This window comes from Pelophylax lessonae (genome assembly GCF_965119305.1).
Source record: "Pelophylax lessonae genome assembly, chromosome: 9".
Classification (NCBI taxonomy): domain Eukaryota; kingdom Metazoa; phylum Chordata; class Amphibia; order Anura; family Ranidae; genus Pelophylax; species Pelophylax lessonae.
Window position 1 is genome coordinate 245,947,408 of NC_138776.1, and position 14,678 is coordinate 245,962,085.

The window sequence follows — 14,678 nt, forward strand, 5'->3', positions numbered from 1 at the left end:
GATATACTGTATATAATCATGACATGTCAGAAAATATGTACAATGAATCATTAAAGAAACGATTCTGATGAATGACATCCGTTTCCATTCAGGAAAATATTTAAAAGCTTCCAAATAAATGAAATTCTCTGCAGTGTAATAAATGACTGAACCCCGCCCCCTTCTCAGCCTGTCTCCCATCAGGTCCGCTCAGCCTGTGAAATGTCTGAAGATGTGTCTTTGTTTCCTTTTCACAATAATGATTTATAAATATGAAATGAATATGAACAATGGAAAATGGTTACTTTGTTTCTGGTATGAAGTGTTAAGTTTCCTGTTCTCTGTGTAATCTCCAGGAATAAATAGAAAATATATGAGAAAGAAATAAATGAATCTTCTGGAAATGTATTGCTGTTGCATTAATGTATCTGAATATAATATAATAATTAGGAGCCTTATAAATGAATAAGATTATCTTTTATTCTGTAATGAATGGTGTGACTCCGCCTCTTTCCCAGGAAGTTTCCCATCTGGTCCGCTCAGGCTGTATATAAGGAGGGTGGGCAGACAGCTGATCTCAGTCGGTCTTTGTAGCAGAGAATCATCATGTCTGGTCGCGGTAAAGGAGGGAAGGGTCTGGGGAAAGGAGGAGCCAAGCGGCACAGGAAGGTGCTCCGGGACAACATCCAGGGCATCACCAAACCCGCCATCCGACGTTTGGCCCGCAGAGGGGGTGTCAAGCGCATCTCCGGACTCATCTATGAGGAGACACACGGAGTGCTGAAGGTTTTCCTGGAGAATGTCATCCGCGATGCCGTCACCTACACCGAGCACGCCAAGAGGAAGACCGTCACCGCCATGGATGTCGTCTATGCTCTCAAACGCCAGGGGCGCACTTCTCTACGGATTCGGAGGATAAACTCCCCTCCCCCAACACCCACCGCTTACCCCACTTCATCATAACAAAGGCCCTTCTCAGGGCCACCCACCTTCTCACACAAAGGGCTTATCATTCACATCTCCCAACACTCATTTCTACACATTTATCGTCTAACAAGAAGAACTTCCGATCATTGTTTCACTAAGAAATGGAGTGCTGCGATGTCTGGCCGCCCATACACTCTGCGATCTGATTGTTCGATCTGCTTTACATTTACCAAAGATATGGAAGAACAGAACAATATTACACATTACATTGGTTGTGCAGTTGATGTATAGGAGATTGTAGAGTCAGCACTCAGTATAGGAGATTGTAGAGTCAGCACTCGGTATAGGAGATTGTAGAGTCAGCACTCAGTATAGGAGATTGTAGAGTCAGCACTCAGTATAGGAGATTGTAGAGTCAGCACTCAGTATAGGAGATTGTAGAGTCAGCACTCAGTATAGGAGATTGTAGAGTCAGCACTCAGTATAGGAGATTGTAGAGTCAGCACTCGGTATAGGAGATTGTAGAGTCAGCACTCGGTATAGGAGATTGTAGAGTCAGCACTCAGTATAGGAGATTGTAGAGTCAGCACTCAGTATAGGAGATTGTAGAGTCAGCACTCAGTATAGGAGATTGTAGAGTCAGCACTCGGTATAGGAGATTGTAGAGTCAGCACTCGGTATAGGAGATTGTAGAGTCAGCACTCGGTATAGGAGATTGTAGAGTCAGCACTCAGTATAGGAGATTGTAGAGTCAGCACTTGGTATAGGAGATTGTAGAGTCAGCACTCCGGTGTGATGGAGCCGATTTTCCTAGCTGAGTGAGGAGAATATAAAGTTTATGTTGGAACTGAGCCTAAAAGTCGTTATTTCATGATGAAAAGAATGGAGATCACTAATACTGAGATGATAGAAATATAATATTTGTCAACATTCCGATACAGGAAGAACAAATCTGCATCTGCTATCTGTACAAATTATAGATCAGAGAGAGATTTGATATTTAGTTGCATATTCCTATAGAGATGTGATGATGAAAGGTGTAATACTTCCTATCCCATCCTATAGAAAGGTAGAGATCTACGAGAGAAGTCATCTCACTATCATGTTCTGTATGTAGCAGTGGGGGAGGGGGATTCTGCATTCTGAGGACTTGGAATAAAAGAGAAGATATGGAAATGTTTTACATTATTCAATCATCTTCACATTCCATTTCTATTCATCTTCTTGATAATAAAGCATTGATGATATTTCTCGGATAAATGTCTCATCTGATGATCTCAGTGTCGGATTTGGCGGTATAATAGGGCTGAGTATTTCTCTGTAACGTTCTTCACAATTCAGGCAGCAAATTTGAAAGTAGCAATTTGAAATCTGAGCCAATCAGAGCTTTGCACGTTTCTTTCATCAGCCAGTAATGTGTTTTTGCTGAGGCGTCCAAAAAAATGTGTTCTGAGATATTTCTCCTTTTTCCCCCCAGAAAATACTTGTTCTGTACACTTTTCATTGATCACTATAGGAAACATTCTCTAGCAGGGCGGATTCTGATGTATAAAATCAAACCCTAAAATAATAATTTAACAAATGTTTTTATTCCTAAACTACCGCTAAAGGGACCGGTGATTGTTTCCTGGAAGAGGATTCTATAGGAGGAATTTGAAAGATTAACCAATCACATCTGATTAAAAAAATCTAAATCGATCATATATATATATATTTTTTTTTAATTCTGATGGAGGCTCTGACTGATCGGTGTTGATGTTTCAGGTGGGGATGTTTGGTATATAATGAATAATTTCTGATCTGTAGAAGAAATGTAGCAAAAGTAAAGTATGGAGGAGAATGAGGAGGAGTCTCTGTAAGAAGACATTGCTCTATAAATCTTTATAATAGGATAGAAGTGGCAATGGCTGGAAGCACTGACACCTCTCATCATCGCCCATTGGCTCCCCACCAAGGTGAAATCTTTAGATATCCAATCAGATCTCCCAATGAATGTCCGCATATTTCTAGGTAGGAAATGTTCTCAGTATAATTTCCCTGTATTAGAAGTGTGAATAAACAATCTGCGGTTTGGGACATTTAAACCAATAAATAATTGTCTGCTCGCCGTAGACACAATCCGGGATCTCGGGGCTCTCTATAGAGATGAGGGGGGGAGACTGAGAAAAGCATTTGTGCTGCAGTATAAGGATTAGAGAGAAGATACAGGCAGGAGTCTATAGATTTATCATCTGCGTCACTCAGAATATTTATAGAAGAATTTATTTACACCAGAAAATCGCACTAAAACATATTTGGGTTTATTGTATTTGATAAATCTTCACCTAACCCAAATAAAATAAATCAGTTTTGCACCCCATAGAAATGAGAGTAGAGCTCTGCTGTGATTGGTGTAAGAGGCACGGAATGAGGTATGAGGCTCTTTGTGTGTAGATGTGGGTGGCTCTTAGAAGAGCCTTTGTGTTTGGTGAGGAGGGGGATGGGGATTACTTGGCCTTGGCAGCCTTGTGGCTCTCGGTCTTCTTGGGCAGCAGCACGGCCTGTATGTTGGGCAGGACTCCTCCCTGGGCGATGGTGACGCCCCCGAGCAGCTTGTTGAGCTCCTCGTCGTTGCGAACGGCGAGCTGGAGGTGTCGGGGGATGATGCGGGTCTTCTTGTTGTCGCGGGCGGCGTTGCCGGCCAGCTCGAGGATTTCAGCGGTGAGATACTCGAGGACGGCGGCGAGATAGACGGGAGCTCCGGCCCCGACCCGCTCGGCATAGTTGCCCTTCCTGAGCAGACGGTGAACACGACCGACTGGGAACTGCAGCCCAGCCCGGGATGATCGGGTCTTGGCCTTAGCCCGAACCTTTCCTCCTTGTTTACCGCGGCCAGACATTGTGAGATGAGAGAGTCGTCAGACGAAGATACCAAATTCCTGCCCCTTCCTTCTATTTATACAGTCACTGCTCTGACGTCACACTCTGTGATTGGTTACATTTGAAGCCACCCAATAGCGTTCTGACTTGTTTCTACACCAATCGGTAAACGAGGAAGGAAATCATTCCACCCCTCCCCATCACATGACTGAATCCTCCAATAGAAGAGTGAGGAGGGAGGAGCAGTGATTTGCATAGGACGCCTATAAAAGCAGCACATGAGGGCGGAGCCAGCACACATTCCCTGCACACAGCAGAGAGAACACATTAACCCTTATCATGCCTGAACCAGCCAAGTCCGCCCCGGCGCCCAAGAAGGGTTCCAAGAAAGCCGTGACCAAGAGCCAGAAGAAGGACGGCAAGAAGCGGAGGAAGAGCAGGAAGGAGAGTTATGCCATCTACGTCTACAAGGTGCTCAAGCAGGTCCACCCCGACACCGGCATCTCCTCCAAGGCCATGAGCATCATGAACTCCTTCGTCAATGACATCTTCGAGCGCATCGCCGGCGAAGCTTCCCGCCTGGCTCATTACAACAAGCGCTCCACCATCACCTCCCGGGAGATACAGACCGCCGTCCGCCTCCTCCTGCCCGGAGAGCTGGCCAAGCACGCCGTCTCTGAGGGCACCAAGGCCGTCACCAAGTACACCAGCGCCAAGTAATACCCCTCCCCCACCCATCCATCACCCCAACAACACACAAAGGCTCCCCATCCCCCACCCATCATCCCAACAACCAGACTTGTATAAAGTACTCAAAATTTCTACTTGAGTAAAAGTACAAGTGCTCGATCAAAAAATTACTTGAGTAGAAGTGGAAGTGCTCGCAGAAAAAGTTACTTAAGTAGAAGTACTAAAGTATTCAACATTTTTTTTACTTAAGTATTGCAAGTAGTTTTTTCAAAAAATTTGCTACTTAAGTACTAAAAGTAAAAAGTACCAGTAGTTTTGAAAAAAAAATTCTACTCAAGTACTGAAAGTAGAAGTACAAGTACTGTGTTATGTTGTTATTAAAGAAAGAAGTCAAAAGTATGAACATCATATTGTTTTTATTATTTCAAATGATTTATTCAAATGATTAACCTGTGTTTGTTAGTAGTTTCTTGATGCACTTTAAGCGCTGTAGCACCATTTATTTGTTTGTTTCATATTTTCTTTTTATTGGAAAGATTTGGTATAGCAGCTTTTATTATACACAGCCTTTATTTTCGTATGCGCTGATTTACAAATTACATTATACACATTTTTTTGAGCTTTATGCAACCTGCCATCTACTGTTCTGGCAGTGGTAATTTTTTTAAAAGTAACGAGTAACTATGCAGCACAAAAAAAAAATACTTGAGTAGAAGTATTGAAATCATCGAAAAAATGTAGTGAAGTAAAAGTGGAAGTAGGAGAAAAAAATTCTACTCTAGGAAAGTACAGATACCGCATTTCGGTACTTAAGTACAGTACTTAAGTAGTTCTACTTCGTTACTATACATCTCTGCCAACAACACACAAAGGCTCTTCTAAGAGCCGCCCACACATCACAGCAGAGCTCTACTCCGATCTTCATCTGTTTCATCATTTAGGAAGTTTATTAATTTTTAGCAAATATGTAACTTTTCTTAATTGTAAATTCTTGTAGATCGATCAGACTGGGAGGTGAATGGATCGAACCTTCCTTCTATTCCCATCCTGATTGTAGATTTATTGCGGAGATCATCTCCACTTTCTGCCTCTATACATTCCCTATTCATCGCCTTGTACTGCACACACCCAACTGTTCTACCACCAATCACCACAAGGTGGCAGAGCTGAATAAACACTTATGCCGCACTCACACACTCCGAAGTGGCTGCTGAGTGAGAAAATATCGTTTACTGAACCTAATATTTCTAACCTATTTATTATTCTTGGTTAGATAAACTGCCCGACAATTCAGAGGACGGATGATCGATGTTCCCGGAGGAAGAGATATCAGATTTTACTGTCGGATTTTTCTATCTGAGATCATTGGAACGTTCCATAGAATTCCGGCGGGAAATTTGAATTATAGAATGTGAAAATTGCACCAATCACAGTTCTGGGCGTTTTTATCCGATAATAAAATGTATTTTTCTTCCAAGCAGTGTGAAGGGGGATCTGAGATCTGAGTTCCTTTTCAGATGGGGGATGTTTGTTTGTTATTTAATATTCAATGATCTCTGATCTCCAGAAGATATTCAGCAGGGATTTGGGAATAGAAAATAATTGATTCGGATTATTTGGCGGATTTGTGGCAGAAATCTTCGAGGATTTTACCGGTTTGGAGGAAATATTTGGAACCTGAAAGGCGACACAAGTGATGTGATTTGGAGGAAGATGAGCAGATCTATGAATAGAACTTCTACAATGTCGGGTTTAGCGAGATAATGCGGCTGAATCTTCCTATTGGCCAGTAGAATAACGGCGGGAGATTTAAAAGTAGCAACTCTGATCCATCATAATTGAGAGTGGGGGAAAAAGAGATTGGACTTTATAGGCACCAATATAAAATGGTATGTTCTTTATTAGAAAATTTTTTACAAAAAACACATACATAATAAACCACAAAAAGAGGGGACATATAAAAAGAGCAACATGTCATATACGTTAATAATTGCAGTGTGGCTAGCACTCCTAAACGCTCAGGCTCTTTTCTTCTCAAACCCTTTTTCCTTATCTCTCTCTCTTTTATCCTTCTCACCTCTCCTTTCTCTCCCTTTCTTTCCTTTCCCCAGTTCACTCCCTCCTTTCCTTCCTTCTCTCTTTGCCACCCGGCTTTCTTATTCTCACTTTCCTTACTCATTTCCTCCTGATTCTCTGCTGTGACAAGGGTATGGCATGCAGCCTCAGAATGCAATTATGTGCTGACTGATTATCAGATCTACTCAGTCATGACTGTATAACAACTTGTCTTGTTTTGTGTTTGTTTAAAAATGTAAACGTTGTGTCCTTACATAAGAATATTCATTGTTAATGCTTTGTCTTTATACAGATGTTTGTCTTTACCATATGCTCCAGAAGAAGCTTAATAGGTTAAGCGAAACATGTAGAGCAGCTGGGATTCAACCTAACATCTGCGTCTACTATATACAGACGACCCTTTGGAGACGGCTATTCCTTCTCCAGGGCCGCCTCATGAACACAGGTCTTCCTTGTATCACTTGTGAACACTGTATAATAACCAATATCTGATAAGGCTATGTGACTTGCACTACTTTTTGTAGGCTCTGCCGCCATACTGCAATTATTAACGTATATGACATGTTGCTCTTTTTATATGTCCCCTCTTTTTGTGGTTTATTATGTATGTGTTTTTTGTAAAAAAAATTCTAATAAAGAACATACCATTTTATATTGGTGCCTATAAAGTCCAATCTCTTTTTCCCCCACTCTCAATTCTGTTAATTAGGATGTGGCACTTTTTAGCTACTTTTTCTTTGGTGCGCCTAGACATCCTGCGACCTAGGAGCGCACATATCTAATTATCCCTGATCCATCATAGGCGTGGTCTATTAATAGCCAAGAGAGGAAATAATTTCCTGAACTATGAATTATAATGTGATGTGACATTGGACGTCTATGTAGGAGGGGATGGGTTTGGTTGGAGGAGTTTAGCGGTGAGTAGACGATCAGCATAGAAAGATTGGAAGTAAAAGAGATGAGAGAATGAAGTTCTGTGATCACATTTCCTCTCATTACTACTCACCTGTATGACAAGTCTGAGTGTGATAAGAAGACAAAGTGTGTGCCTGTAGAGTGCACTTTATTAATACAATTTATCACATTCAAACATATATTACTTAATAAAGAAAATAAATTAAACCCAGTTATGTCCGGCTCTTGGGTGGGAAACTAATAATAATGATATTTAGATGAGAAGTACTGTAGATCGATCAGACTGGGAGGGGAATGGATCGAACCTTCCTTCTATTCCCATCCTGATTGCAGATTTATTGCGGAGATCATCTCCACTTTCTGCCTCTATACATTCCCTATTCATCGCCTTGTTCTGCACACACACCCAACTGTTCTACCAGGAATCACCACAAGGTGGCAGAGCTGAATAAACACTTATGCCTCACTCACACATTCTTATAATAAAACTTCCTCCACAATCTCCCCCCTTACATTGTTACTTTATCTCCAATCACACGTTGGGAAGATCGCTGAGCTTTTATCCCACAACACAATGGAGAGAGAAACAAGAAAATGAAACATTGTATCTATTCAATCAGCCCAGCCAAAACCTTGTCTATTTGTATCTATTTCCATCATCAACAGCAGATCGATGTCCATAGATAAAGCCATAAGCTGCCTGATAGGTAAATGACACAAAATATGTACAAAGTATCAGCTACATACAAATCTGATCACAATATCACCTCGGACAGCACACAGTCCTTTATAGAAGTTAGAAGTAGGAAATTGTTCCTAAATCATTGGACATGTTTAGCACCTTTACTAATATCTACACATTTATAGGTGAATTTACACATCATCTCCAATCCTGGAAACCATTTTTTTCTCGTTATTCCCCAGTGTCTGAAAGCTTTTATACTTTTATTTTAATTTTTAGGGGATTACAAACTTAATAAGTATTAACTACTATTTCTGACATTTTTGCTTACAAGTTAAAATCAGTATTTTTTGGTAGAAAATTACTTAAACCCCCAAACAACTTGTTTTTGCTTTTTTTTTTTCTTAGCAGAGACCCTAGAGAATAAAATGAAGATTGTTGCAAAACTTTATGACAAACCGTATTAGCGCAACAATCTTACAAACACGTTTTATTTTATTTATTTTTATTTTAATCTTTAGGGAATTTTAACCTGTAAGCAAAAATGTCAGAAAAGGTAGTTAATACTAATTAAAATCAGTATTTTTTGGTAGAAAAATACCCCAAACAACTTTTTTTTTTTTTTTTTTTTAGCAGAGACCCTAGAATATAAAATGAAGATTGTTGCAAAACTTTTTTTTTTTTAAATACACTTTTTAAAAAATAAGAAAACAGTAAAGTTAGACCAATTTTTTACAACGTGAAAGATGTTATGACTGACCAAATATCTAAAATCATACCTTGATGCCTTATTTGTAGCCCCTACACCTAAACATTTCCCGTTGGATACAATAAAAGCCTCCCAGAGAGTTTGGACAGCGATCCCTCAGATGTTGAAGGGATTACCTCATACTATCCTGCCCTAATTGCCAATCAAAATCAATGCACTTATACTTCCAGATCTACAGCTACAGCTCACCATAGAAGCCGGTATGACATCTCTTACCTTCCTCAAACTTAATGACTTTTGCAAACCTCCAAGCCCCATACAGTCTTTCTTCCAGAACGTCCAATGTATACTTCAGGATAAGATCTTTGCTAATTTGCCATACACACTATAAGATTTTCTGAAGACTTTTTTCTTTAGATTTACCAAAACCAGATAATATGAGGTCAAACTTAAACACTTTCAATGTGTATGCAATCAGTCATGCCCTTGCACTACATAGTTGAAGGTAAATCTAAAGGAAATCAACCAACAAAAGTTGTATAGTGTGTATCCAGCTTTACTAAAACAGACTGGGTTACACAGGAAAAGATCCTGTACCTCCAGTTAAAATTCCTAAAAATTGGACAATAAACTACTCAAAGGCATTTCGTACATCTATGATCTCTTCTCTCAATCATCAGGGGAATCCATCCAGAACCAAATATCGTAATGGTCTACACATGTACCCTCTGCCCCACCACCGGACCAATAATACCAGGCATTATTGTTACCTGAACTGCTCTCCCATTGTACCACACATTGGGAATCCCTACAAAAACTCTTTCAGCAGTGGTACTATACCCCTACCAGACTTGTTAAGATTTAGCCCAACACCTTTCATTTGAGCTAGAGAAACTGATCTCCCAGGAACTCGTTTCCACATATGGGGGGAATGCCCAGTCATTCTCATTGCTGCACAATTGGCAATAGCTGGATAATGAAAATATCTGCAGCCTCTGTCCCTCCAAGACGTGACCATAATCCTAATCAACCATCTTAAAATTGAATATTTTTTCTCCAAAGCCAAACTTACCACAGAGAAATTCTGCAAAGACTGGGATCTGTGTCTCAATGACCCCAGAAATACAAATCTAGACTGACCCCCTATAGACTCTGAACCTTATAGCACTTTTAATTCCTCTACACCAGGGTTTCCCACCCAGGGCTTCTCAATCAGGGTTACATGGAACCATAGGGTTCCTCCAGAGATTGCTAGGAGTTCCCTAAGCAATGGGCAATTTCTGCCTCTAAGGCTGGCCATACACTATACAATTTTCTTGTTCAACTTTCCTTTCGATTTACCAAAACCATGTAATATAGGGTCAAACCTAAACACTTTCAATTTGTATGCAGTCAGGCAGGCCCTTGCACTACATAGTTTAAGGTAAATCTAAAGGAAATTGAATAAGAAAATTGTATAGTGTATGGCCAGCCTTAGATAAGTTCCCAAATGACACCATTATTCCTATTAGCTATATGTAAGGGGGGTAATTCTTCCCAATGATGACAGGAATAGGGAGCATTCTTCCCACTGACTGTCACACTAATGTGTCATAAGTTGTAGATTTTTATTTCTTAGCAGGGGTTCCCCAGACCAGAAATTTATTTTAAGGGTTCCTCTGTGTCGAAAAGGTTGAGAAAAGCTGCTCTACACCCTTCAGTATTTTGCCGGTAATACAAATCTATCAGCACTATGCACCATAATACTGCATAATAGATCTACATGTGTGATTGCCTGCGGGTTCCAATTATTATTTGAACTTAAAACAAGAATTAATCTAGGTTCTGCATTGCTTTGCCCAATAGCCATAATATATACAGACCGATGGCTTACATACCTGTACTTTTTGAATGGTATATTTGTTTGCTCTCTGAGCAATCCAGTTTGTATAAATGCTATACTTTGAGAATGTATCTAATCATTTCCTTTGTTGTTTCCTTTACTTCTTTAAAAAAAAATCAAATACAGAATTAAAGTAATAATAAAAAGATAATTAAAGATATTTTTTTCTTTGTTTTGGATGGAGTGGAGAGGGATAGGACCCCCTGACAGGTTTTTATTGCTGCTTGTGTCCCCATTGGGGATATTCCACCCTTTCTATCTGTCCTGTTTACCATTTTCACTGAGCTTGAAAGTAAAAGAAAATCCCAAATATTGGGTTATCACCTGAACAGTAGTAGAGTGGAATTATTTACCTGTGGACACTAGTTCTGATGTGAATCAGGGATCCCCTCACTTTGCAGGGATTTCTTCTCACTCCTCGTTTGGCTATGGGACCAAAGATGGTAAAAATACATTTTACAGGGGTTTATTATAACCCTCCCTTATCTTATATATTAAAAAATAAGAATAATAACTAGAAAAAAAAGTTTGAGACAAACTTTAAGTTGGCTTGAGAAAGCCTGACCAGAAAGTTTGAAAAGTTTAGATCGATCGATCGATAGATAGAAAGGGTTTGAAGATCGATCGATAGATAGAAAAGGTTTGAAGATCGATCGATAGATAGAAAAGGTTTGAAGATCAATCGATAGATAGAAAAGGTTTGAAGATCGATCAATAGATAGAAAAGGTTTGAAGATCGATCGATAGATAGAAAAGGTTTGAAGATCGATCGATAGATAGAAAAGGTTTGAAGATCGATCGATAGATAGAAAAGTTTTGAAGATCGATCGATAGATAGAAAAGGTTTGAAGATCGATCGATAGATAGAAAAGGTTTGAAGATCGATCGATAGAAAAGGTTTGAAGATCGATTGATAGATAGAAAAGGTTTGAAGATCGATTGATAGATAGAAAAGGGTTGAAGATCGATCGATAGAAAAGGTTTGAAGATCGATCGATAGAAAAGGTTTGAAGATCGATCGATAGATAGAAAAGGTTTGAAGATCAATCGATAGATAGAAAAGGTTTGAAGATCGATCGATAGATAGAAAAGGTTTGAAGATCGATCGATCGATAGAAAAGGTTTGAAGATCGATCAATAGATAGAAAAGGTTTGAAGATCAATCGATAGAAAAGGTTTGAAGATCGATCGATAGATAGAAAAGGTTTGAAGATCGATCGATAGATAGAAAAGGTTTGAAGATCGATCGATAGAAAAGGTTTGAAGATCGATCGATCGATAGAAAAGGTTTGAAGATCGATCGATCGATAGAAAAGGTTTGAAGATCAATCGATCGAAAAGGTTTGAAGATCGATCGATAGATCGATCGATAGATCGATAGATAGATAGATAGATAGATAGATAGATAGATAGATAGATTAGATGAGTTTGAATGAGTTTAAAATGATTAGCATCAAAGCTTGATTGAGTCTAATGGGATTTGGAGCTTGGGTCATCTGAACATCCTGTCAATGAAAGTCTATGGGCATTTTTCTGATTCTAGATACAAGGAAACATTCTACCTGAGTAGTCTATATAGCTGTGTAGTAATATGTGGTAATAAAGTTACTCAGAATATTCAGATGACAATATATGTGATGATGATGAGCAGAATGTGATACAAAGTACATTAAATATGACATGTTCCCATCATGTGACACCTTTGTATCTCTAACAATCTCTCCCATCACATCACACAAGGATCTGATGTCACCGGTGACCGGCTGATGTTTTTGTTCCAGGCTCCTTCTACTCAGCTATAGATGAGCAGATTTGTGTATTGGAGGGAACTGTTTCCTGATCTTCACTCCTCACTCATGTAATGTGAAGATGATTGTAGTTGGAGATGTGAGAAGATTGTTTTCTGATGGGAATTTGTGTAGAAAAGCAGGTAGAAGGAGGAATGGGACACACACTCAGGAGGTTGGAGGTGTTTGCAGCCTCTGTGTTCAGCCTCCTGAGCAGATCATGAGAGCGGTAAGTGAGAGATCGATAAGTGACAGTCCAGTGAGCAGATCGGGTCCCCGATAAAGATCGGCCATCCTTCCATTTCATATTAAAATCGTTTTTCTCTCTGCCAGGGAAACACAAGAAGAGAGAGAAGATTCCCCAACACTGGAATGAGAGTCAGTGGGCGTGTCTAAGGTGTAACCAATAGCAGTGCAGAAGCAAGTTCTATATCAGCCAATAGCAGCGCAGAACGTCTGTATATAAGGCAGAGCATCACCTTAGAATGATATTTCTATTATAGAAACTCGCTGAGAACCATGACGGAGACTGAGAGCGCCCCATCCGCCACTCCTCCAGCGGAGCCCGCCGCCAAGAAGAAGCCGGCTAAGAAGGCGGCAGCCGGAGGAGGGAAGAAAGGCAGCAAGAAGCCGTCCGGTCCCAGCGTGTCCGAGCTCATCGTCACAGCCGTGGCCGCTTCCAAGGAGCGCAGCGGGGTCTCCCTGGCCGCCCTCAAGAAGCTCCTGGCCGCCGGAGGATACGATGTGGAGAAGAACAACAGCCGCCTGAAGAGCGCCGTCAGGGCGCTGGTGACCAAGGGGAACCTCGTCCAGGTGAAAGGACATGGAGCCTCCGGATCCTTCAAGATCAACAAGAAGGAGGGCGACAAGGCCAAGAAAACCGCCAAGAAGAAGCCATTGGCTGCGGCTAAGAAACCGGCCAAGTCCCCCAAGAAACCGGCGGCCAAATCACCCAAGAAGCCGGCTAAGTCCCCTAAGAAGAAGGCGGCCAAGAGCCCCAAGAAACCGGCAAAGGCTGCAGCTGCCAAGAAGGCGACAAAGAGCCCCAAGAAGCCCAAAGCTGCAGCCAAACCGAAAAAAGCCGCCAAGAGTCCGGCTAAGAAGGCGGCCAAACCCAAGACAGCGGCCAAACCCAAGAAGGCCGCTCCGAAGAAGAAATAAATCCGATCCGTAATCTACACCCCCCAAAGGCTCTTCTCAGAGCCACCTACCTCCGCATAACGGAGCCACACCCACCTATCTACAGCCACACCTCCTCCTAACAGAGCCACACCTACCTACACCCACCTCCTCCTAACAGAGCTACACCCACCTCCTCCTAACAAAGCCACACCTACCTACCTACACCCACCTCCTCCTAACAGAGCCACACCTACCTACCTACACCCACCTCCTCCTAACAGAGCCACGCCTACCTACACCCCACCTCCTCCTAACAGAGCCACACCTACCTACCTACATCCACCTCCTCCTAACAGAGCCACACCTACCTACCTACACCCACCTCCTCCTAACAGAGCCACGCCTACCTACCTACACCCCACCTCCTCCTAACAGAGCCACACCTACCTACACCCCACCTCCTCCCAACAGAGCCACACCTACCTACACCCACCTCCTCCTAACAGAGCCACACCTACCTACCTACACCCACCTCCTCCTAACAGAGCCACACCTACCTACCTACACCCACCTCCTCCTAACAGAGCCACACCTACCTACCTACACCCCACCTCCTAACAGAGCCAAACCTACCTACCTACACCCCACCTCCTCCTAACAGAGCCACACCTACCTACCTACACCCACCTCCTCCTAACAGAGCCACACCTACCTACCTACACCCCACCTCCTCCTAACAGAGCCACACCTACCTACCTACACCAACCTCCTCCTAACAGAGCCACACCTACCTACACCCACCTCCTCCTAACAGAGCCACACCTACCTACCTACACCAACCTCCTCCTAACAGAGCCACACCTACCTACCTACACCCACCTCCTCCTAACAGAGCCACACCTACCTATCTACACCCACCTCCTCCTAACAGAGCCACACCTACCTACCTACACCCACCTCCTCCTAACAGAGCCACACCCACCTACCTACACCCACCTCCTCCTAACAGAGCCACACCTACCTACCTACACCCACCTCCTCCTAACAGAG

At 41.8% G+C, this 14,678-nt stretch overlaps 3 protein-coding genes and 1 pseudogene across 4 annotated transcripts; 3 read left to right on the top strand and 1 right to left on the bottom strand.

Annotated features, from left to right (window-relative positions):
* Nucleotides 1–585: 585 nt before the first annotated feature.
* LOC309562950 (histone H4-like) lies at nucleotides 586–898 on the top strand (annotated as a pseudogene). Its single transcript has one exon. The product of its transcript is annotated as a histone H4-like (transcript).
* Nucleotides 899–3,392: 2,494 nt separating this feature from the next.
* On the bottom strand, nucleotides 3,393–3,806 carry LOC309562917 (histone H2A type 1-like; the record flags this gene model as incomplete). Its single annotated transcript, XM_082267248.1, has 1 exon — nucleotides 3,393–3,806. The coding sequence occupies exon 1, from the start codon at nucleotides 3,783–3,785 to the stop codon at nucleotides 3,393–3,395; it is 393 nt and encodes a 130-aa protein (XP_082123374.1). The 5' UTR covers nucleotides 3,786–3,806.
* A 271-nt stretch (nucleotides 3,807–4,077) lies between these two features.
* On the top strand, nucleotides 4,078–4,485 carry LOC309562924 (histone H2B 1.1; the record flags this gene model as incomplete). The annotated part of the gene is made up of 1 exon (XM_082267254.1): nucleotides 4,078–4,485. The coding sequence occupies exon 1, from the start codon at nucleotides 4,105–4,107 to the stop codon at nucleotides 4,483–4,485; it is 381 nt and encodes a 126-aa protein (XP_082123380.1). The 5' UTR covers nucleotides 4,078–4,104.
* An 8,540-nt stretch (nucleotides 4,486–13,025) lies between these two features.
* LOC309562886 (histone H1.01-like) lies at nucleotides 13,026–13,667 on the top strand (the record flags this gene model as incomplete). Its single annotated transcript, XM_082267206.1, has 1 exon — nucleotides 13,026–13,667. One exon carries the CDS (start codon nucleotides 13,026–13,028, stop codon nucleotides 13,665–13,667), a length of 642 nt encoding a protein of 213 aa, XP_082123332.1.
* Nucleotides 13,668–14,678: the final 1,011 nt, after the last annotated feature.